General features: G+C 50.5%; 1 protein-coding gene across 1 annotated transcript in view; it reads left to right on the top strand.

The window, feature by feature from the left end:
- Nucleotides 1–25,324, top strand: part of PAPPA (pappalysin 1) — a 267,243-nt gene that overhangs the window by 195,355 nt on the left and 46,564 nt on the right. Inside the window, 5 exon segments of the mRNA XM_070375021.1 lie at nt 2,622–2,790; nt 5,192–5,375; nt 16,105–16,315; nt 16,923–17,094; nt 25,156–25,303. Of these exon segments, the coding sequence (XP_070231122.1) occupies nt 2,622–2,790; nt 5,192–5,375; nt 16,105–16,315; nt 16,923–17,094; nt 25,156–25,303 (884 nt within the window).

Genomic DNA, 25,324 nt, shown 5'->3' with positions numbered 1-25,324 from the left:
CCTCTGTGCAGAGTGTCCCGCCAACCCCTCCCCCAGGTGGTGCTCTCTGTAGATTCACCTGGGTTAGTGCCCCTACTGTATGCGCTTTCCCGTCTAAAACTGGCCTATTCATGACTTGCCTTTGGCACGTGCCCTCCCTCCTCAAACCCAGAGCGTTTACACTGGTGTCCGCCATGCAGTGAGATCCCCAGGCAGGTGTCTTGAATAGATGACACGTCATCTTGTTTTGACAGTCTTGAGAGATGGGTCACTTTATGGCCTCCACTCAACAGAGGAGGAAACTGAGGCTCAGGTTGTTACATGACTTTCCAAGATAAATGGTGAGCCTGGGCTGGAGCCTAGATCTGCCCACCTGCTAAGCTGTAGGTCCTTTCTGTTCGAGGAAATCAAGTTTTTTAGTTTCTCCTTTTCCTACGATGGAGAACCTTAATGTGCACAGAAGGAGGGAGAGCATTTTTTTTTTTACCTTAATGGCCACACAGCGCAGAGAAGCCCAGAGCCCTTGTCTTTCAAAAAGGGTTCCCAGAGGCCCCACGGTCCGTCATCAGATGGGAGAACCGGGGCCTCCTGGGTGTGCAGAGGGAGAACGGTCAAACTGTAAGGCAAAGGTCAGAAGACCTGCTTAGAGGCTGGTAGCTTACGGACTTAAATCTATTTAAATTGGAACCATGTGGCTGTTTCCCCAGCTCTTACACAACGTGAACAGATGCATTGTTTGGTGTCAAAGACCTCATGTTGACTCCACAGCTACAGTCTTCCGGGTGGCACAGCGCAGAGGCTGTCAGAGCAGGAAAAAGGGCAGGGCATCAGAAAGTCTCAGCGAGTGTCACTTCATCTGAGCTCATCCTGCGCTTGTAAAGGGGAGGCGGGTATATGGAAGCCACAAAGCGTACATCAGTGTGGGTCTGAGACCTGAGTTGAACACTTGCCTTTGTCCCAGTATTTTAAAAGTGAGTTTGTTTGTGCTAAGTGCTGGAGATGTTTGTTCCTCACTCCCCTACTCAGTTATCCCACTTTCTCACTGCACTTTTGAGCAGGGGATACAGACCAGGGATGAATAACCGCATTTCTGTAAAACCCTCAGTGTGGGGTGTCCTGAAACCAACACCAAGCAAAAAGTTGAGAGTTCCTTCTTAAGTTGGTTTGACCCCCACCCCGCTCCGCATGTCCTTGATAGAAACAGGAAAACAAACACTTTAAGGCTCTGAATGGCAACCCCAGCTATCTGTATATGTCATACACCAGGAGTTGGGGTAGACAGGGCCAGAGGGGCAGCATTAGAGAGAACTGCCTCCTAGCAACCTTCAAATTCAATATCCTGATGTTTGCAGAGCACTTAAGAGCTGTTGCAAGACACTGCCACCGTTTGTTCCTTGCTAGTTAGGAGACATCTATTTCATCCCAGGCATTTTCTTTGGCAATGCAAAGTACTCCGAAATGAAACAGGCATTATCTCTACCCTCAGGGAAGTTCCAGTCCAGGTGTGGGGTGAGGTTAATAATGAGGACTTTGGAGTCACACATCTGGATGGGAACTTAAACAAGTAACTCGATATCGCCGCTCCCCGACTTTCCAACAGTAAAATGAGTAACACTTAGCTCATAGGTCGCCATGAGGATGGGTGAGCTCATGTATATAAGCAATCGGTGAATGGTCGCTAATGTTATTAAGCGTCTGCGTGACGGTAATATACGGGGAAAGATCATGTAAGCGTGGGGGTTTTCTGTTGTTTCCCTTTCCTGAAGGGTTAGCATGCATTCCGGCACATGGCAGGCACCCCAGACCTGTGATCAGTGCATGGAACAAGAGGCCAGGGCGTGAGAGAAAGGGGGGCCCAGTGCTGCAAGGGAGCTTGCCTGGGGACATGAGAAAGCTTCCTGTAGACTCTTTCATGGAGCTCAGACTTGAACACGTGAACTCCGATTGGCAGGAAGGTGCCAACAGCAGCCACAGCAAGATGCATGGTGCGATCTCTGCACAACTTTATTAACTGTTCTGAAGTCACTTTAGTTTATAAAAGACTTCCACCTTCAGGACCGCAGTTGAATCTTATGGAGCTGTGGGTTAGCCGAATCTGGGAGTGCACTGACACTCAGAGAGGCGATGGGCCTTGCCCTAAGTTAGACAGCTTGTAGGTAATAGAGCATAGATTTACCCATACCTTAGTGTCCTTATGTGCCAGGAATTCCACTCCATGCTTTGGCTCAACTATCTGATTTAATTCTCACAACGAGCCCCGGAAGTGAGTGCTGTTATAAAATGTGAAAAGGCTTTCATTCAGCTCAGTGCCTGGCAGATGAGAGATTCAACAAGCACTTGCTGTAATCATAATAATTCCCGTTTTGCAGATGGAAAATGAAGGTTCTACAGCATTTGCAGATTCGTCATTTGTAAGGTTTTTAAGATGTAGGACTTGGGCCCTGCTTTGTCTGTCTCCATAAACTGTGCACTTAGTGATAAACTTTGGCCACTGCTCCTCCAGAGTCTTGTCCGCTCTGTGTGTCTCCCGTGTCAGCCTCCTGAAATTTGGAGCAGAAGCCCACTAGCTTTTGTCTTCCAGCTGGAGTGCGTCAGTCCTGCAAGAAAGCGCGCCCTCACCCTCTTGTTCCCTTTCTCCTCAGCTGTGTGCACTTCGCGTGCGAGGCCGCAGACTGCCCAAAGCTGGCTGTGGAGAACGCTTCGCTCAACTGCTCCAGCAGTGACGGCTACCACGGAGCCCAGTGCGCTGTGCGCTGCCGGACAGGCTACGTGCTCCAGATACAGCGGGATGACGAGCTCATCAAAAGCCAGGTGTGTGTGGATGCCGGGCTCAGAGTCCCTCTCCAGCCCACGAAAGGCTGAGCGGCTGTTGAACCTGTCCTCTGCTGAATCCTCAGCATTTGAAGCACTGCTGCCGCATAGTAGGTGCTCAGTAAAGAGGTGTGGATTGAGTGAAAGACCGCCTCAGTCTGGGATTTCTGAGACAATGGTTCCTGTGCAGAGTAGTGATTCATACCACAGGTACCAGCGTCCCCCGTGTAGGTTGAAAATCTGGAAAACCATGGGCTGAGCATGACTTTTGGACTGAAACCCTCACAGTCAGAACCCTGCTACAATTGAGTGGGCTGGTTTCAGAAGAGGTGAGCCCCCTTCAATGCAATGCTCATTCATTTATTCAAACCTCTGTGCATTGGGAGCCAGATGCTGTACTGTGTGTGCTTAGCCGCTCAGTCGTGTCCAACTCTTTGTGACTCCATGGACTGCAGCCCGCAAGCCTCCTTTTTCCATGGGGATTCTCCAGGCAAGAATACTTCTTCCCTTCTCCAAGGGATCCTCCCAACCCAGGGATTGAACCCAGGTCTCCCGCACTACAGGCAGATTCTTTACTATCTGAGTCACCAGGTATGCTGTACTAGGTGCTAGAGAAAAAAGTCACTAAGATGAGCCTAGTTCCTCCTCTTAAGGAGCTTAGTGACTAGTGACCAGGAGCAGACGATGCGTGAGTAATGGCCGTACCGTGTGATAAACATTGTGAAGGGAAGTGCAGGGTGTTCTGGAAGCACAGGGGCAGTCAAGGAAAGCTCCCTGGAAGAGGTGACATGAAAACTGAAAACTGGAAAGATAGGCAGAGGGTCGCACATTGCAGGGAGGGAAGGAGGCAAGCTCTGGGCATGGACAGGAATATGTGGATGCCCGTTAGTGAGAAGGAGGGTGCCACAGACAGACGTTTGTTTTACTGAACTTCCCCAAGCAGTGAGGCTGAAGAGGCAAGCAAGGTGTGCTGGTGCATGGCCCTGTTAGCTTGGTCAGGGAGTAGGAGGGTCCTCTTTAGGGCAGCAGGGAGCTGTTGAAGGAAGTGACGTGGTCAGATCATGGGTGATGAAGGTCCTTCCAGCGGCCCACATGGGTGTGGCTTGGAGTCCAGCCACAGGGGAGCCTTGGGAAGAGGCTGAGTCCTGCTGGAGGATAGCGGCCTCAGGTGGACTTAGATGTGCTGTAATGGTGCTTTCAGCCAGTGTGGCTGTGGGATCTCAGGTGGGTGCGGGTAGGAACAGGGAATTAAGCCCTGAAATTTGGGGATTCCATGTGCAGCCTCCTGTGGGACCCTGCCAACAGACTCCCCCTTCATGCTCTGGGGGCAAGGGCACATTCCTTATTGCTGGGAATGCCTGTTTGCACAGAGCTTCTGGACTTGCAAAGAGTCCCACCAAGGAGCTTCCGGGCCCTCAGTTGCTTAGACACCTGCTTCCGTATGTCAGACACGGCAGGTCTGAACTCCTGTGAAAGCAATTAAGCTGGCTTTGGCAGTAAGGGACCTTTCATCCCTTTAATGGGCACTGAAGAGGGGAACATTGTCCCATGCTTTTAAAATCCCAGCTCAATATCTGGCATCCCCGAACGCCTGGGATGTGGCGGCTTCCTCCTTGAATGGAGGCCCCCAGGGCTGGACTACCATGGACGGACCCTGCCTTGGCCCTGCAGCCTGAACTTGCCCTCTTACCCCCAGCCGTGCTGTCTTCTAATTTGTGTCGAATCCCTGTCAACCCTTTCGTTTGCCTAGCCTCCTTCCTTCTTCACGCCCACCTCTCCCAGATGTTGAAGCATCATATGTTGGAGCAGGGAGTGGCTCTTAGAGCAACGCTTGGCTCGATGCCAAAAGGATAGCTCAAGTGAGGAAAGGGACTTGCCCACGATCTCACAGCACCCAGAACTAAATCCTGTTCTCCCATCCCCCCAGGGCGATGCCCACTCTGTGCCAAGCACAATCCCCTCTGCTCCTCCAGGGCCAGGAAAAGATAAAAACGTTAACATCCAGCGTCCCACTCTTATGCTGTGTTTCAGAGGCTATTTCATGAAAGAAGTCCTCTGGCCCTGAGAAGTCTGAGCCTTAAGATTCGCAGCAACACGATGGAAATAACTATCTGGGAGACTCTCCAGACAGCCCTGCAGAGCTGTGTCTTTGGGCTCAATTCCCACTTAGCCTTTGTCCAGCTATGAAACTTGGAGCTAGTCACTTAATGTTTCCGAGCCTCAGTTTCGGCAGCTGTAAAGTGGGAACTGAAGTACCTCTTTCAAACAGTTGCTGGGATCCCGGAAAGGGAGCTAAATGTCGAGCATGGATCTCCGAGTGCCATAGCCCAGGGGAGAAGGGTTTTCCCCATGGGTGGGTTTCCACCCGCTGCATCTCACAGTGCCCACCTCCGTCTTCCAGACAGGACCCAGCGTCACGGTGACCTGCAAGGAGGGCAAGTGGAACAAGCAGGTGGCGTGCGAGCCAGTGGACTGCGGTGTCCCGGATCAGCACCACGTCTACGCCGCCTCGTTCTCCTGCCTTGAGGGCACCACCTTTGGCAGCAAGTGCTCCTTCCAGTGCCGCCACCCGGCGCAGCTGAAAGGTACGAGACCCAGCGGCCGCTTCCAGGTCCTCCTGCGGGGACTCAGCACCAGGGCTTGGACAGCGTGTTGTCTTTGCTTCTGATCCCTCCCACCTGTTCCGTGCAGCCCATCCATGCAAACTGCCGTGTTGTGCAGCTGGGGAGAGAGTAGAGTGTGGACAAGCGTGGCGTCTCTACTGCTGCTGCTGTGTCGCTTCAGTCGTGTCCAACTCTGTGTGACCCCATAGACGGCAGCCCACCAGGCTCCCCGTCCCTGGGATTCTCCAGGCAAGAACACTGGAGTGGGTTGCCATTTCCTTCTCCAATGCATGAAAGTGAAAAGTGAAAGTGAAGTAGCTCAGTTGTGTCTGACTCTTATCGACCCCATGGACTGCAGCCTACCAGGCTCCTCCATCCATGGGATTTTCCAGGCAAGAGTACTGGAGTGGGGTGTCATTGCCTTCTCCAGTGGTGTCTCTAAGATCTTCCAAGTCTGGCAAAATAGGAAAGAGAAAAGCAGGAAGGGAGGGAAAGTAGAAGGAAAGAGAAGATTCTAAGAAAATAGCATGTGGAACCGATGTGACTAGTTCATTGGGTGGGGTGAGAGTCCAGTAAGTCTAAGAGGAAAGTATTATTATTACTTTGATTTTCACGGAGGAGAAACTCAAGGTTCAGAGTTGAAAGAACTTGTCCAAGGCCATGCTTTTCCTGGAGGGCTCCACCACGGGACCCAGATCTGTCTTTCTCCAAAGCCCACTGCTGCCCCTTAGGAAGGGGCTAGCTCCAAGGGGACTCACTCTAGGAGGGAAGAGCTAATGGGCACCTCCTGGGCCAGGTGCTGGGATATTCAGGCAAGAAGACATAGTCTGGCAAACTGGAGAAGAGGACTCATGTTGGAAATGAGTGAGAGGCTGACCTGGGCGACCCGGACTCTCAAGACCAAAAGGGCTCTTTCAACTCGGCAGGAGTAACTGATTATCGGAAAGATGATGAAACTGAGGTCCAGTGATAGGAAGGCAGGAACTTGCACAGAATCACAGAGCAAGTTAGCAGCAGCATCAGAACGACAGTCTTGGCTTCTAGTTGAGTGTTAGGTTTGGGCATTATACCCAGTTCTCAAAGGTGCCAGGACTTTCCTTTGCTTGGTTTATCAGAGGAAACATTGCCCCTACATCAGATAACCAAAATGATATCTCACTAAGCGTGGGTCCTACCTTGGGATCCGTCATGCTATAGAGTGGGAATGAGCAGACTTCTGTGTGTTGTGTGGGGGTTTGGAGGGAGGTCTATAAATTCCCTTCAACTTAGATGTCATATTGGAGAAGGAAATGGTAGCCCACTCCAGTATTCTTGCCTGGAGAATTCCATGGATGGAGGAGCCTGGTAGGCTACAGTCCATGAGGTTGCAAAGAGTCAGACATGACTGAGCAACTTCAATTTCACTTTCACTTAGATGTCATATTACAAATTCATGAGTTCCAGGCATTTGGATGATTGGAGAGGGTTGATAGTGTCTCCAAGTTTTCAAGAAGATTTAGAACTTCGAAAGATTACTATACATAGTAAGACTCAATAAAGTGTATAGACTGGGCAGCTGAATGAATCAATGAAAGTAAAACCACAGAAAATGTTTCTTTTAATAAATGAATGAAATACCCAGATATCTCACTAAACTTCCCCAGAAGAGAAGCAGAAAACACTTCTGGAATACATCCTTTCCTATTGTTCAGCTGCTCAGTCGTGTCTGACTCTTTGCAACCCTGTGGACTGCAGCACGCCAGGCTTCCCTGTCCATCACCAACTCCCAGAGCTTGCTCAGACTCACATCCATTGAGTTGGTGATGCTATCCAACTGTCTCATCCTGCCTCCCCCTTATTCTCTTGCCCTCAGTCTTTCCCAGCACCAATGTCTTTTCCAATGAGTTGGCTCTTTGCATCAAACCAAAGTCCCTTCATAGTTTTAGCCAAGAAGATTTGAGTGTAAAAGTTATAGACATTTTATTTGAGCTGCCCTAGAGATTGAGATCTGAGAGGGATAAAGAGACAAGTGGAAATTGCAAACTCTCCACCTTATCTGAGCCTGTCCCTGGCCCCATCTGCTCAGACACGGGGCTTATTAATAACTCCAGACTAGGACATCACACTTCCCCTCTGAGTCAGAGGTCCTTGGGAAAGGGAGGTGTATAAGGGAGGTGTATAAATCAGCATTGATTATTAGCCACAATGAGGGCTGCAGTAGTAATCCTTAATCCAAGTGATTGTCCTTCATTGCTTCTTTGCCGACTGTGGTGGAGGGGTGCCCTCAGTGTGGAGGTGTGACCCTAGAAGGACTGTCATTTTGATGGTGTTGATCCCCACTTTGCTCGTCCCTTGAGAATACAGGGCAGCACCTCTCCAGTGGCCGCAGTGACCCACTAGGACCCACTGCCATACCATGCCCTTGGTTCCCAGCATTATTGGATGCTCAGATTCCAGGCCCAATGCTTTGGCTTGGGTCTGCTGCCAGCAAAGGCTGGGCAGAGGTCCTGGTCGTCTCTCTTGAACTTGTTAATAGTTCCTTGCTTCTTAAGCCAAAAGATAAAGTGAAAATGTTAGTCGCTCAGTCATGTCCAACTCTTTGTGACTCCATGGACTATATAGCCTGCCAGGCTCTCTGCCCATGGAATTCTCCAGACAGGAATACTGGAGTGGATAGCCATTCCCTTCTCCAGGGGATCTTCCCAACCCAGGGACCGAACCTGCATCTCTAATGTCTCCTGCATTGGCAGGCAGGTTCTTTACCATCTGGGCCACCAGGGAAGGCCAACGTGAAAGTGTTAGTCCCTCAGTCGTGTCCGACTCTTTGTGACCCCATGGACTGTAGCCCAGCAGGCTCCTCTGTCCATGAGATTGTCCAGGCAAGAATGCTAGAGTGAGTTGCCATTCCCTTCTGCAGGGAATTTTCCCAACCCAGAGACTGAACCCGGGTCTCCTGCACTGCAGGAGATTCTTAACTAGGGGCGATCAAAACAAAATTTTCCCCCCTTTCTTGTTTGGTTCCCTTTACACCCTTTGTTTTTCCTTCCCCACAGCAAGATTTAAGCAAAAGGAGTGTGAGCTTTCATCAGACAGAGAGGGATTGAACTCTTGGTTCTGCCCCAGCTGTCTGGTCTCAGGAGATGAACTTCACATTGGGAGATATTAGTAGATCCTAGAAGAGCAATTTCACATCCTTGAGCCTCAGTACTCTCATTCGTAAACTGGGTGTAAAAGCGTCCATGTTGAAGGGTCATAGTGAGGATTAAAAGAGATGGTATGAATAAAATTGCCAAAACCAGAGTAAGTACTTAGTAAATACTCATCTCCAAGAGGCACTCTCGTGAGAATTGGGCAGTGGCTGTCCTACTGGCCCCTGACCTCTTTATCCCATGGAGGCCTTAGTCCTGGGACCTGTGGAGACTTGCTCCATCCTCCACATTCCACTCAGGACCTAGAGGTTAATGTGCTTGGAGCAGAAGCTTCCACCCAGGAGAAGCACTGAGTGTGGCCCCGAGACCAGTGTAACACGGGTGTGAATAGCATCACAAACACACCAGTCCCTTAGAATCCGGGCGAACTTTTCTCGAATATCCTGACTTCCCCGTAAGTTCTGAGCCTTCATCGAGGTGTCCACAAGATACCCTGCAGGCCCACAGCTCTGGAGTCATTCCTGCCAGGGCCCTTTATCACATGAGTACTAGAGCACCCACTGCACCCGCACATGCACGAGGGAAAGTCCTCGAGTTTAAGAGAAAGGGCCTCAGTCTCAGAATCATAAATGTCTAACTCAATGGCTAAAAACGCATCATTGCACCCCTGACCTTGTCAATTTCAACTCAACCACGTGAGGTGCACTGGATGTTGATTCTGGAGATGGGCTTCTAAAGCAAGCGTGCCCTCGTCCCACAGAGATCTTTCCAGGGACTTCCCTGGTGGTCCAGTGGCTTAGACTCCATGCTTCCACCGCAGGGGGTGTGGGTTTGGTCCCTGGTCAGGGAACTAAGATTCCATATGCCATGCAGCTCAGCCAAAAAACAAAAAAGTCTTTCCAAGAGGCCCACTGTCTACTTCTATCTAAGGTCCGAGATTTAAACTCAGTCTAGTCACTGGTTTCCAGAAGATACTCAATACCATGGAGCATATGAGCGGAATGGCCATGTCCTTCAGTGCCCAGCGGTTAACCTTCCTGCCAGCCCCTCACTCTCTTCCTCGCCACTTACCCTCTCCCTCAGAGTCCTGTCCTGATTTTTCTCCCTGTAGGATTTTCACATCCCCTCTCCTCTCTCAGGCAGAGACCCTTTCATCTTTCTCAGAAGCAGATAGCCAGACCTGGAGGATTCAACTTTATCCTAAGGGTATCATCAAGGCATCTTTCCCACAAAAACAGGGTCACTGCCAAAGAGGACTTCTCATATCCCTCCTAAGTGCAGGCTACTCTCCTCATCTTATCATCCTAGTGCTCTGGAGATGGCAGGGTCTAGAATGTCATTGGGTCCCAGCCCCCACTAGGTGTTAATGGTAAGTGTTAGTGCTCAGTCGTGTCTGACTCTTTGCCACCCCATGGACTATACTGTCCTGGAATTCTCCAGGCAAGAATACTGAAGTGGGTTGCCATTTCCTACTCCAGTAGTGGTTAATGGTAAACCGCTACTCAATCCTTCCTGGGGACAGAGGAGCACCGTGGAAAAGAAAACCTGTTCAAGATCACACAGATGCTAATGATGAAGTCTTTAGATGTGAGCAGTGATAAGAGGAAGCAGTAGATTTCTTTTCTCTCTTAGATAATTCTTCTGTCTCCCTCATCCCCCACCTCCACCTTCACCTCACTCTGAACAGTGCTCAGGTTTCAAAAGTCAAGGGTATTCTCACCTCAGGGTTTTTAGCTGCTGCTCCAGAATTCCTTTGACCTTTTCTGAACCGTGCCTCTCAACCTAGTTGTTGCTGTTCAGTCGCTAAGTCCTGTCTGACTCTTTGCGAACCCATGAACTGCAGCACGCCAGGCTTCCCTGTCCTTCACTATCGCCTGGACTTTGCTCAAATTCATGTCCATTGATGGTGATACCATCCAACCATCTCATCCTCTCTTGCCCCCTCCTCCTTCTGCCCTCAATCTTTCCCAGCATCGAGGTCTTTTCCAGTGAGTCGGCTCTTTGCATCAAGTGGCCAAAGTATTGGAGCTTCTCCAGCCAGAGCTGGGAGAAGCCAGAAGTCATCATTTCATTTTGCCATGCAGAAACTGAGGTCCAAGAGAGGAAGAATTCATGCAAGGTCATGTATGCATTGCCATGAGCACTCGGGCCAGAAAGTGACCCAGGGGTCCTGACCCTAGAAGAGGTGCTCTCTTGCTAGGCGTGCCATTCCCAGCAATCTTGTGAAATCATCTGACTTGCACATTCCCAGCCCCTCTGTTATGGCAGGTGTCCAACATTCCAGGCTCTTTTCTGTCTCTTAGGACAGTATCCATTCGTTATCCCTTACTGTGACTGCATCTGAACACATTCTTCTTCTCCTCTGAGCTAACATGTGGGGCCTTTCAGTAAAGAAATTTGGAAGTGAGAGACACCATTCTGGACAGTGGGGACAGGAGGGGTGGTGAAATCATATGACTGGTTTTGCTTTTGAGATACTCCACGCATTCATGTTTCTGGTTCCGTGAGGTTTTCCTCTAGATAGCAATTCTTCTATGGCAATGCACTTGGGTAAAAGCTCTGTAGTGTGGTCAAGAGAGCGCTCAGGAGTCAGACACACCTGGAGTGAGTGCCAGCTATAGTTTGAGAAGCTCACTTTTCCACTCGGGACTCAGTGTTCCCACCTGCAAAATGAGATTAAGGACAAATTGGGTGACTAGAAGGATCAGGGAGATGGGGCCAGTCATTCTTCCTATACCTACCTCGTGGACTCTACAAATGTGATTTGTCCTTATCCCAGTCCAGCTAGCTGTGTTTTTACTTTCTTAATTCTGTGGCTAATATCCCTCCACATCCTAAAATATTAGAACTGGACAAGAACTTAAAGATGGCTTTGGTCTAGGGCCAGAGAAGTCAGGTGACTTGTTCAAGGTCACGGTAGCTCAGTGGTAAAGAATCTGCCTACATTGCAGGAGACTTGAAGGAGATGCAGGTTCAATCCCTGGGTTGGGAAGATCCCATGGAGAAGGAAATGGCAACCTGCTTCAGTGTTCTCACCTAGAAATCCCCTTGGACAGAGGAGCCTGTGGGGCTATAGACCATGGAGTCACAGAGTCGGATACCACTGAGTGGCTAAACAACAGCAGTATGTATTCAACAAATGGAAATTTAGGACTTCCTGTATGCTTGGCTGGAGAAGGAAGTGGCAACCCACTCTAGTATTCTTCCCTGGGGAATCCCATGAACAGAGGAGCCTGGTGGGCTGCTGTCCATGAGGTCACACAGAGTCAGACACGACTGAAGCGACTTAGCATGCATGCCTGTGTGTATGCTTGGCACTAGGGTAGGTTCTGGGAATAAAAGAATGAACAAGTTGTAGTCCCAGCCCTTAGGATGTGGGCGATGCCAGCTCAGTCGACAAGGCATTAAGAAAACAGACCTAGATCTCATGTCATTTCCCTCCTTTGATTCTACTCTAGGTTAGTTTCAGTCTTAAAGGTATTCTCAAAGAAATGTGATCTTCTGGGCACTCTTTATAGCAAAATAATAAAAGTAGATATATTTCTTTTGTTAGTACATTTGTAATCATTTTAATACTCAGTGGAGATTGAAATTTCCTTAGCCACATTTGTAGACAGTCTGAGCAAGATTTGTTTCCTTGACTTTAAAAGATGAACAAACAACAGTTCAGTGACACATCACTCTCTGAAGCCTAGTCCCTGCCCTCAGCATTCTTACCCTCAGCCGGGGGCTCCAGGCTCAGAAATGCCTCCACCGCATGTGCAGAGTCATGTTCCCCCAAGAAACAGAGGAAGGTGTGGATGTGACAGAAGCATCAGGGCTTCTCTAAGCCACTACCCCTGGGGACAGCTGGACTCAGTCCCTCTGGGAAAGCATGGGAGACGGGGCGGGATTATTCCTCTGAGTTCCTGTAACTGGGGCAGTTGTTGTGTTAATGCACCAGCCCCTTCACTGGTTTGGGCTCTGCTTCTATGAGCACTGACACCTCAGCACTGTGAGCCTGCCCTGTGTGCGGACCAAACACCCCTGATCAGAGCGAAAGACCTCCAGCAGGAAACAGCTGCGGGTGCAGTAGGCGTCCTTCAGCGTATAGAGGTCAGGGCCAAGGGCACGAGGGAAGGACATGGACAGCTGCGTCCTACCCTGCTTTCCTCAGAGCCGCATGGAGGCTGCAGGGTGGGGGCCACAGCTCAGCTAGGGCCTGGAAATGCTGATTCTGCACACTTGAGGGTCTGCCGTGGTGTGGGGCATGTCCATGGTCCTGAATCGCCAGTTCTTGTGTTAGCATTGTTCTTCTGACCGCAGTGCTCAGCTAACTCCTATTTACCCTCTCAAAGAATGTACATTTCTAGTCTGCGTTTTCTCTCTTGATCAACCTTTTACGATTTTTCTGTTAGCTCACCACCAGAGAACCACAACGTCCACTTCACAGTCTAGGGTTTGCATAGCTGATAGGGTGTACTTGTGAAGCATCTCGACCCTTTGTCCAGAGGCGTTTTATCCTTCCTGGGAAATTTAGAGAGGGTATGCTCCCCTTATCTTTTGTGGCTCCCAGTCCCCGCTAAGCTCTTGCTAAACCCAGGCACTCCAACACGGCCTTCATCACAAGACCACACACACAAAAATAATAACAATAATGCAATTTACAATCTTTGGTGTGCTGGAGCCGTCTCTGCTTCTGTAGAAACCAAATGAGTCCCTCTTCCACACGCTTTATTCTTTCTACTCGATGTAGAGATATCTGTGGTGTACAGTGCCCCAGTTCGTCACGTGGTGGCCTCTTTATGGCTTACAGACCCTAAGTTGTCTTGGGCTCCTCAAGTGACTCACACAGATATGGGAGGAGGAAGAGGCAAGTGAGCAGGGAAAGCAGCAGCAGAGGAGCCTACATATGCTCTCTTCTTTCTTCTTTTTCCTGTTTTATTTCTCTCCATAGTTCTTCCCACCTTCTACACACCAAATAGTTTGCTTTTTTAAAAAGGTAACTTCTCCGTATCCCACTAAAATATAGCCTCCAAGAGGGCAGGGTTTGGGGTTTGTTTTGTTCATTGCCTTGTCTCGACATAGGCAAGAGTAGCTGGCACATAGTAAGCACTAAATAGATGCTTGTTGAATGAATAGAGTGTGTGTGTCCTAAGTCACTTCAGTCATGTCTGACTCTTTGCAACCCTATGGACTGTAGTCCACCAGGCTCCTCTGTCCATGGTGATTCTCCAGGCAAGAATACTGGAGTGGGTTGCCATGCTCTCCTCTAGGGCATCTTCCCAACCCAGGGATCGAACCCACATCTCTTACATCTCCTGCATTGGAAGGTGGGTTCTTTACCACTAGCATCACCTGGGAAGCCCCGAATGAATGGAGGTTCTCATGCAACTCCTGTGATCCTTTCAGAGCTGCTGCTAAAGACAGGGATTCGGAGGAGGGGGAGATGAAGGAGAGAGAAGGAAAGATGGGAGGGAGGGAAGAGCATCAAGGAAACTGGTAGCATTTTCCTGAACACTACCCATCCACATGTTTCATTTCATCTTCTCATCACCCTGAAAGGCAGGAGCAATTGCTTTCTTTCTATAGATAGGAGATTTGGGGTTTGGCTGTCTCAGAACAGAAAACAGAGTCTCTGCTAAGCAGGTATAGCCAACTTTCCACTAAAAACCACAGCCGTCTTTGTAGTTATACAAAACCAGCTTTAAACTCTTGTCTTTTATTAACCAGAGAACTTGGTCAAGTCACTTGCCTCTCTAAATCTCTGCTTTCAAATACAAGTTGTCGCCCTGCTAAGAGTACTGTGTGAGGATAAATGAGATCACGTAGCAGAAGTGCTCAGTCGGTTGTAACTGATCGGTAATGTCAGTCTCACCCTGATCACCCCTCCAATTCCTAATCCCTGAGCCTCCCACGTGTGTCCAGCCCTGGTTGTCAACACCTGTCAGGAATAACTGGGAAGAGGAAAGTTTGGTTGGGAGCCCCAAGTTTCAGGTCCATCTCCAGTTGTCTTGGGGAAATTCTGGGCAGGCTGTGTGTGTCAATAACATACGACCCGTCAGAGAAAAGCCTGCCTCTCCGTGTTTCACTTTTACTTGTGACATTTCCCATCAGGCCAGCTTCCCCGTGGCAGTCAATATGTCTCCTAGAGCTGGCATGGGCTGCGGAGAAGTGCTCATCTCTCAGCTGCTTTGGCAAAGCTTCACTGAATACTGGTCCTGAGAAGAAAATCCAGCCTCCAGATACCACGAGGCTGCCACTTCCAGGCATAAGGGGGACTCAGACAAATTCAGGGATGCGGGGCCCAGCGAGGGAGTGGCAGCTGAAGGTCACACAGCACCCTGAAATCAGAGCGCCTAGTCAATTCTGATAGGACCTTGCATGCTTAGTTGCTCAGCTGTGTCCGACTCTTTGCAACCCCATGGTCTGTGGCTCACTAGGCTCTTCTGTTCATGAGAATTCTCCAGGCCAGAATACTGGAGTGGGTTGCCATGCCCTCCTGCAGGGGATCTTCCCTACCCAAGGATCGAACCCAGGTCTCCTGCATTGCAGGCAAATTCTTTACCAACTGAGCCACGAGGGAAGCCCAAGAATACTGGAGTGGGTAGCCTATCCCTTCTCCAGGGGAACTTCCTGATCAGGAATCAAACCAGGCTCTCCTGCATTGCAGGCGGAATCTTTACCAGCTGAGCTATCAGGGAAACTTACTCTGCCAGTTACTGGAAAGCAAGTTTCTTCATCTCTGGGCCCAGATGCAAAGCAGGGAGGATGAAGTGTGGACTAAAAAGATGTGCAAAGTGAGAGTTGCGAGTTAAGTTTTATTTCTGGGGCAAAATGAGGAAGGCAGTGCGGGAGGCAGCGCTTCAGAGAGCTCTGAGGGACTGCTCCAAAGAGGCAGTGGGGAAGGTTAATATATAAGATTTTGGTGAAGGGGGAGTTCAGTGTAATCAAGTTCTTACTTTAGAAAAGGTTTTCTGTTAGTCATGAGGAACTGATGTCATCATGAAGGGCTTTAGTGATTTACTAGATATGAAGAGATCCAAGGATTGGGTTCATGAAATCAGCTCCTGAAAATATCTAACTATCTAAAGACCCGTTCCACCAGTTTCCTTGGAGCACAGAGTGCCTCACCCTCCTCCCTGAGTCCCCCTCAGGGAGTGCTGAAGGTCAGGTCGGCAGCTGCAACAGCACAGGGTTCAATCTCTGCTCAGGCAGGTGGCAAATGTCCTTGTTGTTCAGTCGCTGGCAAATACTCGTGGCAAGTGCCCATTTGTAGTTGACAAGGATCGTGAAGGTCTCTTGTCTATGCAATATAAGAGGTTTCAGAATCCGAAGTCAGGAGCCTTGAATTGGATTCACTGTAGACATGGGGTACATCACTCCCCAAATTGTATCTCCCTTTTTTTTTTTTTTTTTTTTAATTTTGTGGCAGCTCTTTCTTCTCCCTAGACTCCTCAGCTGAAAGTGGAAGGGTCTGGAATCACATGTGCAAGTGTCTGGTTCTTCAAGTTGACTTGAGTCCAGGCAGCTGTGGATGAGCTGGTCTATCAGAGCTTCCCCACCTCCCGCCTCCACTAACCCTGCCTGCCTGTGTCCTACAGGCAACAACAGCCTCCTGACCTGCATGGAGGATGGGCTGTGGTCCTTCCCGGAGGCCCTGTGTGAGCTCATGTGCCTGGCTCCGCCCCCGGTGCCCAACGCAGACCTCCAGACGGCCCGGTGCCGTGAGAACAAGCACAAGGTGGGCTCCTTCTGCAAGTACAAGTGCAGACCTGGATACCACGTGCCCGGCTCCTCCCGGAAGTCAAAGAAGTAAGTGCGGCTGCAGAGGCAAGCTCCCGGCGGCTGGAGCCGGCCGGGGGACAGGGAGAGCCAGGTCTGTCTAGTTAGAAGGAAGTGCTCCCTGCTCTGCCCACCATTCATCCCGTGCTCTTCCCTGGGAATCTGGAGGGACATTGTCATCAGCTGCTTGCTGACTGTGTGACTTCTCTGGGCCTCTACCGTTGAGCAATACGATGGGGAGGATGATAGCAGTCACTGGGTAAGATGGTTGTGAAGGATGAATGAGGATGTGTGTGTGGAGTGCGTGCAGGGTGCCTGGTGTGCAGCAAGTGGTGGGTATCCATACCATCCCCGCGTCAGCCCCCGTCAGCGCCCCTGGAAGGAAGTGGGCAGAAACGGGCCAGCAGGGCTTGATTTTATTTCAGTCCACATGAAACTCTTTCTCGGCCCTGAGAAAAGAGTTCTGTGAACGTTTACCTTAACCCCTCCTCACTCCCTCCGCCATGCAATAGGATGAGCAGGGACTCAGGAATCAGAAAGGTATGTGTGAGGCCAGCTGGCTCCAGAGACCGTGGGTAGAGCGTGGCTGCAGCCATTGGGTCCTTGAGATGTCTCTACTTTTATCTCTTCCTCAAAGACGGGCCTTCAAGACCCAGTGTACCCAGGATGGCAGCTGGCAGGAGGGAGCTTGTGTTCCTGTGACGTGTGACCCTCCTCCACCAAAATTCCACGGGCTGTACCAGTGCACTAATGGCTTCCAGTTCAACAGCGAGTGCAGGATCAACTGTGAAGACAGCGATGCCACCCAGGTGAGGCTCCTTGAATTTGGGGTCAACACTTAGACCCCTTTCCCCTCTGTTTACTAACCACCAGCCAGGATTTAAGAACCACATCCTCCAGGAGACTCCCTGCGGATGCCACAATTGTGTAATAGCGGTATCACCCATGCAGAAGTTTAGGAGCTGAGTTCTCACCATCTTTCTTTGTAATCTCTCTGAACCTCGTGGTCCTACCCATTACACTGCATATTACTGGTTCAGCGATTCTTAGCTTTGAAAAAAAATCTCAGTATCAGGAACCTTATGAGAGAAATCATAAGTGAAATCCCAATGTCTGAACTTGATCCAAGGTAAGGAGTGACCGAGGCTGTTTTGTTGACTTTTTACCACCATCGCCACTTACATTGCTCTGAAATATGTAGAATCACGATTTCCATGATCTGGAGACATCAGTAGCTCCTCAAGCATTTGGAGAAAGGGAGCCATATTTAGACTAGATGTACAGTTTTGAGACTACTGAAGAAGGATGGTAGGAGATGGAGGGGACTGAATTCTATCTCAGTCCACGTGTAACTGAGTTCAGCACTCCCAGCAGCCCTGCTGAGGCAGTTCTGTGAATGGCATTTCCTTAATCCTTACACACACCCACCTCCACCCACTAAGACAAGTAGGGAATCAAGAATGGGAAAGAGAATGAGGAACCAGCTGGCTCCAGGGAAGACTTAGATCCACAGGGAGCTCCAGTCCTGAGAGAACCCACCATTTAGGGTGGATGCCTCAAGCCCCATGACACACAGGTGGGCAAGGATCTTTACTCAGGTGAGGCCAGAGTTCAGCCAACTGGGCCCCAGTGCAAGGATCTCCCTCTTGTCAGTGCTTAGTGGGTATTCAGTTCAGTTCAGTTCAGTTCGGTAGCTCAGTTGTGTCCGACTCTTTGCAACCCCATGAACTGAAGCATGCCAGGCCTCCCTGTCCATCACTAACTCCCTGAGTTTACCCAAACTCATGTGCATTGAGAGTCAGTGGTGCTATCCAACCATCTCATCTTCTATCATGCCATTCTCCTCCTGCCTTCAATCTTTCCCAGCATCAGGGTCTTTTCAAATGAGTCAGCTCTTCACATGAGGTGGCCAAAGGATTGGAGTTTCAGCTTCAGCATCAGTCCTTCCAATGAACACCCAGAACTGATCTCCTTTAGCAGTCTGGTTGGATCTCCTTGCAGTCCAAGGGGCTCTCAAGAGTCTCCTCCAACACCACAGTTCAAAAGCATCAACTCTTTGGCGCTCAGCTTTCTTTATGGTCCAACTCTCACATCCATTCACGGCCACTGGAAAAACCAAATACTAGACACAGTCGGAGCAGCATCCTCAGCTCCTTTTACTCCCATTCCCACGTGCAGTTAGCCACTGACTTCTGCCCATTCCGAACTCCTGAAGAACTGCCCTTACCTGTCTCCAAGGCCACCGGCCTAACTCAGGCCAGCAGCATCACCCTCCTGGCCTGCACGCAGCTTCCCGACCGCCCCCCTGCCTTCTCCTTGCCTCTCCGGCAGACTGTCCACATCACAGCCAGAGTGGCCTGTTGAGAGCACACGTGTGATCATGACAGTTCCCCTGCTCAAAGTCTTTTGTGAATCAGTAACCCCATCTCCCTTAGAGTAAGTCTCACCTGTGCATTCAGCTTACCTCCCCCATCACAGTAAGACAAATCTCCCCCTTCACCTGCATGTTCTCTGTGAAAGGAGCTGTCACCTTTTCCAGCCTAAGTGTCCTTCACCATTCAGCCCAGGCACCCCTTCTTCCAGGAACCTTTTCCTGCCCCTCCCACTGTGGGCCCAGTGCCCCTCCCTCACAGCACTGGCCACGCTGCACTGTAATTCATTTCACGCTCCCCCACTAGATTTTGGGGCTTCCCAGGTGGCTCAGATGGTAAAGCATCTGCTTGCAATGTGGGAGACTTGGGTTCAATCCCTGGGTCGGGGAGATCCCCTGGAGAAGGAAATGGCAACCCACTCCGGTACTCTTGCCTGGAAAATTCCATGGACGGAGGAGCCTGGTGAGCTACAGTCCAAGGGGTTGCAAAGAATCGGACTGAGCGACTTCACTTTCAGTTCCACTAGGTTTTGAGATCCCTGACCACAGCTTTCATCTTCTCTGTGTTGTCAGCACTGGGGATAGTGCCAAGCGCCTAGTAGGTGCTCGGGAAGTGACAGGGCCTGACTCCTGCCGTGGACATCCAGGCTGCTCTCCTCATTTTCCAGTTGGGACACTCACTCAGCCATCCAAGGTGACGCAGCTGGTGTCAGCTGAATCAGAATCGGAACCTGGTCCCCCAACTGTGGACAGTGGGCAGACCGAGTCCAGGAGGCAAGCCCTGTAGGGGAGGCATGCTCAGGACTCCTGTCTGTGTACCCGGGTCCTTCCCTTCCTCAGCTGCCAGGGAGGCAGAAGCTGGGGCTGGAACAAGCAAAGGCCAGAGATTACCACGGCCTCACGCAGCCGATCAACTTCCCTCTCACTCCCTTACATAAAACTGTTGCTAACAGTTACCCGAACTGCTGAGCCAAATACTATTCTGGCCGTGGTCATGTTATCAAACTGAAACCCAGTCTGCCTGGGGCCTGCCAAGTACCTTTCATGGCCAGTTTGTATTTAAAGGAGAGGAAAATGTAAATTTATCAGACGACTCAAGCGGTCCTGTTTGGCAACTGCCGGGGAGGCCAGACGCTAAGGAGCAGGGTATTGCTTGCCGGCTAAGGAATGAGGGAGCGCGTGCCAAATGGGCTCCTAATACAATTGACGTTTCTAGTTTGTACTGCAAATGAATTTCCTCTACCCTCAGACCGGGGGCCTGGGAGCCAAATCTAGTATTCACCTCAGATCCCCTCTCGCTGCCTGTAAACACAGTCGAAATGTACCGCGCAGAGTATCTTGAATCGAACAGCATGTATATGGAGCGGGAATTCTTTGCTTTCCAAACAAGCTCCAGATCCTGGCAGGGGAGGACAGGGGCTGTTGTAGGGGAGGCTCACATACTCCTTCCCACTGACACTAAAAGCAAATGAACAAATCAAACCTCAACTTCATCCATTCCTAGGGAGCCACTGTGATGCTGGATCCAGACTCTGTGTTTGAATCTTGGCTTTACCACTTACTAGCTGGAGGACTTGGGCAAGTTATTTAACTCTTTAAGCTTCAGTTTCCTCAGGCATAAAGTGGGGGAGGGGAAGTAATTCTGGCTTCCTCTTAGTTTATTTGTGAGGATTAACTGAGGCAGTGGAAGTAGGGCGGGCCTGTGGAATTGTGCGGTGCGCAACCTGGGCACCCCTCCCATACGTATAATGCCTTCCCAAGCGGGGCAGCTTCTAGGTTCAGGATCATCACATGCTTGCCCAAGGATGCAGGGCTTCCTAGAGGAAGTCCCAAGCCCATACGATATTAGAGATGGGCTGGACCTCAGGGTTTTCCCATTGCAATCTGCTTATTTGATAGGTAGGACCACTGAAGCTCAGAGAGGGGAAGCACCATACCCAAGGTCACACAGCAAGTTGGTAGCAGAGTCAGATCTCCTAGCCAAGTCATTGCACAAACGACATTTTCTGCCCAGCCTTACTCCTGCAGCTGCATGGCTACACGTCACCCCTGTATCTCACTGGGAGGAAACAAAATGCATGTGAGGCCATTGACCAGACACAGAGGCAGATAATAAACAACAGCTGCGATTTATTGAGCATGTACTCTACGCCAGGCTGGGTTAAGTGCTTTGTACAGACATTTAAGCCCCACAGTGTCTGGCATCACTGTCCCATTTTGCAGGTGAGGAAGGTGTGGTTCAGGGAGTTAAGGTGTCTTGCCCACCTTATACAACTAGGAGGAAGTCCAGGCAGAACTGGGATTGCTGTTAGCAGATCTCTGTATCTTGTGGTTCACTGTGTAGATGGTTGGATGGCATCACCCACTCAGTGGACATGAATCTGAGCAAAGTCCGGGAGATGGTGAAGGACATAGAAGCCTGGTGTGCTGCAGTCCGTGGGGTCACAAAGAGTCAGACACGACTGAACAAAACAACTGAGCTGAATTGCTCTGTTGATGTCATATTTCTCTCCGCCACTGTCTTACTTCCATTTCTGCTAACTAGAAGTCTGGGTCTCCCTCTGTGCGCGTCTCCTAGCCTCTCCTCCCCGATTCCACTCCCCTGTACTGTAGGAAAGCACAGAGGTTTACAGGGAAAAGCCTGGCTCCGGCCCGGCCGCCTCCCTGTTCTGGCAGCTGCTGTTTCTCAAATGTGGGTAATGCTTGGGCTGATGTTAAAGTTCTCTTTGAGGCAGTGCAAGAGAGTGGTTAAGAGCTCACCTAACCCTTAGAGGGCCTGATCTGTGTGTTAAGCTATAAATGCTTCACATAGCCTAACTCACTGATCCCCATGATGACTTTTTCAGGCAGTGAATTCCAGGCTCATTTAACAGGAAACCAAAGCATAGAGAAGTTAAGGAACTTCCCCAAGTCTGCACAGTGGGAAGGGTGCAGAGATGGAATTGGAACCTGGGAAGTCTGACTGAAGTCCAGACTCTTAACCATCACACCAGCATCATTTAAAAACTCACCTTTTCACTTCCTAGCTGAGCCTCAGTTTTCAAATCTGTAAAAAGGACACGATTTCCACACTAACTGCACTGGTAAAAGCATTTTTAACTGCGTGTAAAACACTGGCACGTAGTAGATGTTTGACACTGTATTATATGCTTGTGGCTTTTTGGGGACCTGTGTAGTTAGAGTTGAGAAAGCATAGTACGCTTCTTTTGCATTTGTGTTTATTTATTTATTTGGGGCTGTGCGTGACTTTTGCCATTGCACGGGCTTTTCTCCAGTTGCAGCGAGGTGGGGGCACCCTCCAGTTGCGGTGCATGGTTCCCAGTGCAGCGGCTTCTCTTGTTGCAGAGCATGGACTCTAGGGCACTCGGGCTTCAGTAGTTGCAACCCAAGGGCTCTAGAGCACAGGCTCCCTACTTGTGGTGCATGGGCTCAGTTGCTCCATGGCATGTGGGATCTTCCTGGATCAGGAACCAAACCCGTATCTCCTGCATTGGCAGGCAGATTCTTTACCACAGAGCCACCAGGGCAGCCCCATATAGTATGCTTTTTTTGCAGATGGAGACACAGGCACAGAGAGACAAGACGCTTTGCTAAGAGATGCTCAGCCCTCTGGTGGTAAACTTCACCCTAGCATGTAGCACTGTGTATTCAGAGATGCACAGTAGGTCCCCTGGCCTCCGGTCTTCCCAGATTGGATCCTGCATGTCAGGCCTTCTATGGTCACACTGGGCTCAGCAACATGGCTCTGCTCCAAGCATCTGCACCCAGGTGATGCTGCTGCTGCTGCTGCTAAGTCACTTCAGTTGTGTCCGACTCTGTGCAACCCCATAGATGACCTCCTACCAGGCTCCTCTGTCCCTGGGATTCTCCAGGCAAGAAGACTGGAGTGGGTTGCTATTTCCTTCTCCAATGCATAAAAGTGAAAAGTAAAACTGAAGTCGCTCAGTCGTGTCTGACTCTTAGCGACCCCATGGACTGCAGCCTACCAGGCTCCTCCATCCATGGGATTTTCCAGGCAAGAGTAGTGGAGTGGGGTGCCATTGCCTTCTCCTGCACCCAGGTGATAGGTAGCCCTAAGTGCACAAAAATCTTCCCAAAGGAGGACATGAAATCCAGAGAGGCTCTGGGAAGTCTGCCATGTAGAAGGTACAGAGGGCCAAAGGTGTGGGGGTGGGAATCAAAAGAAGTATGCGGGAGAGACAGGTGACCACAGACTCAAAGGAAGGATGTGTGCAGAGCAAGAGAAGGGGCTGGCGTGTCATCTGGGTCCCACTGTAGAAGCCCTGGCTGGCGGCCCTCCAGCAAGCCTGGTTTGAAAGTGCAAGCTATCTTATCAGAAGGACTGTATCCTTTGTGACGCTGCTTCAGTCAGCAGCAGAAAGTGCCAGATGAGCTGGGCAGGAGGGAGAGAGACCAGAGGCAGCAAGACCAGAGTGCCTTTATGCTTCCCTTTTCTGTAGTGGTGCCTCCCCGGCATGAAATTCCCTACGCAGATTCCAGCCAGTCCTAATACATTCTCTGTTGCAAACCCAGCTCCCAGCCAGCTCTGGCCCACGCAGTGCTGAGGTCTGCAGCCCTTCAGGGGCTGGAGGCCAAGTGCACCATAGGCCAAGGCTCAAGGAAATTGGGGTCAATTTCCTACTCCCCTGAGGGCCCAGCAGAATCACGGGGCCTGGGGTTCTGGGAGGGAGAGTCGGGGTTCTCTGAAGCCATAGGAAGTTGCCTAAACTTTCCCCGCGCTCACAGGGAACCTCTGGGTGGACTCAGCAATCACCCCACAGCTGTGGGCGTGGGATGGGCCACCCTTCTCCGTGGCCACAGAGGTTTCCACCGCCACCAGATCCTCCTCATGCTGGCCCACGTGAGGCCCAGAGAGGGGCCCCTTTCTCTCTAAATCCCAGCTCCTTACAGCTGTTTTCTCAGACAGGGCAGCTTCAGCCTGCATCAGCCCTTTCCAAGAGTTTGTTTTCTCATGCACACACTTGTTCATTTATTCACGTATTCATTCATTTCTTCATTTACTCATTTATTTCCTCATCCATGCATTTCTCTTCTTTTTAAACAAATTCATTCCACATCTCTGTACTTACTCACTCCATCTTTTGTTCCTGAATGAACAAAAATACCTATTGGGTGATGTGTGAATGGGCCTGTTAAGTGGCTGGGACCTGTTGAGTACTGTGGAAGGCCCCCAGGGGTGCAGGGGTGACCCAAGAGGGTACCATTTAGGAGGGAACAGATGATAGAGAGGCAGCGGGTGTCAGAGACCTTCGGCTAGTGCAGTGTGCAGGCCTGGGCTTGGCATTAGGACAGGATGCTTCTGCCAGAAAGTTCTGTGCCTGTGTTTGGACAAGGGGGCAGAGGCAGGGGACAGAGCAGACAAAGGTGCAACACATGCAGAAGCAGCCTGGCCAGGTGAAACCCTACATGGGGCATTTGAGAATGCAGGCAGTGGACGACGCTCAGGGCTGGCGGTGGTGCTGTGGGGAGCAGGGAGCTGGCTTACTTCACAACTGGACCCGACAGAGCTACGCCTAGAATGGACGCTAAGGAATGGTCTTTGGATTGGGGGATGGTTCTGAAATTTCAGCAAAGCTGACCTTCTGTTGGAATGTTAGTGGAAAGTGGCTCGTTTGCCCATGGCTTTGCAGAAGACTGAGAGATGGGATATTGCCTATTGTAAAGACTTGGAGGGAGGGAGCGTATAGAAGCATCCTCACACCACCCTCTTGGTGCCATTATTGCTGGAATGGAATGGAGTGGAAGGAAGGAAGGAAGGAAGGAAGGAGGGAGGGGAAGGGAGGCCCTGGAAGAGAAAGCTACTTGTGGGGCTGGAGCCTGGGATTTTTTTCTCGTCGATTGAGATGAAGCAAGCTTTGGAGTATGCCTGGGGTGAAAGTGAAAAGTGGTAGTCGCTCAGTCGTGTCCGACTCTTTGTGACCCCATGAACTCTAGCCTGCCAGGCTCTTCTGTTCATGGGATATTCCAGGCAAGAACACTGGATTGGGTAGCCATTCCTTTCTCCAGGGGATCTTCCTGACGCAGGGATGAAACCTAGGTCTTCTGCATTGCAGGCAGATCCTTTAGCCTCTGAGCCTTGGTGTGTGACCGCCTCCTGACAAATGGCTCCAAGATCCATGCTTACTCACTGTACACATCGGGGTACACGTGGTCCCCTACGTTCTCAGTTACAAAAAACAAGCCAAACGAGTTCCTCTGATTGGACTCTCTGAAAGAACACTACTCAGATGTAGGAAACCTGGGTGTTAAACTCTCCAAAATGCTTTGAGCAAGTTTCTTCCCCCACTGAGTCCTCAGTGTCCCCATCTGTAAAATGGAGACATTGCAGTGACTCTATTGGAGGCCGGTTGGGTTTCCACCATGGTGAAGAACTTGTTTTGGAACACTTTCGGGGCGCTGCAGAGCAGAAACATTGGGAGGCTTCTTGTGCAGAGGGTGGGGTCTCTCTTGATCCTGACTGTGTCTCTGTGGCGTGCAGGGCCGCGGAAACAACGTCATCCACTGCCGGAAAGATGGCACCTGGAGCGGCTCCTTCCACATCTGCCAGGAGATGCAAGGCGAGTGCTCGGCCCCAGACCAGCTCAACAGCAATCTCAAGCTGCAGTGCCCTGAGGGCTATGCCATAGGTACGATGGGCGTGGGTGGTG

This window comes from Bos mutus, chromosome 8, assembly GCF_027580195.1.
Source record: "Bos mutus isolate GX-2022 chromosome 8, NWIPB_WYAK_1.1, whole genome shotgun sequence".
NCBI classification, from domain to species: Eukaryota; Metazoa; Chordata; class Mammalia; order Artiodactyla; family Bovidae; genus Bos; species Bos mutus.
The sequence above is the reverse complement of the archived record's forward strand: the minus strand, read 5'-3'. Positions and strand labels throughout refer to the sequence as shown.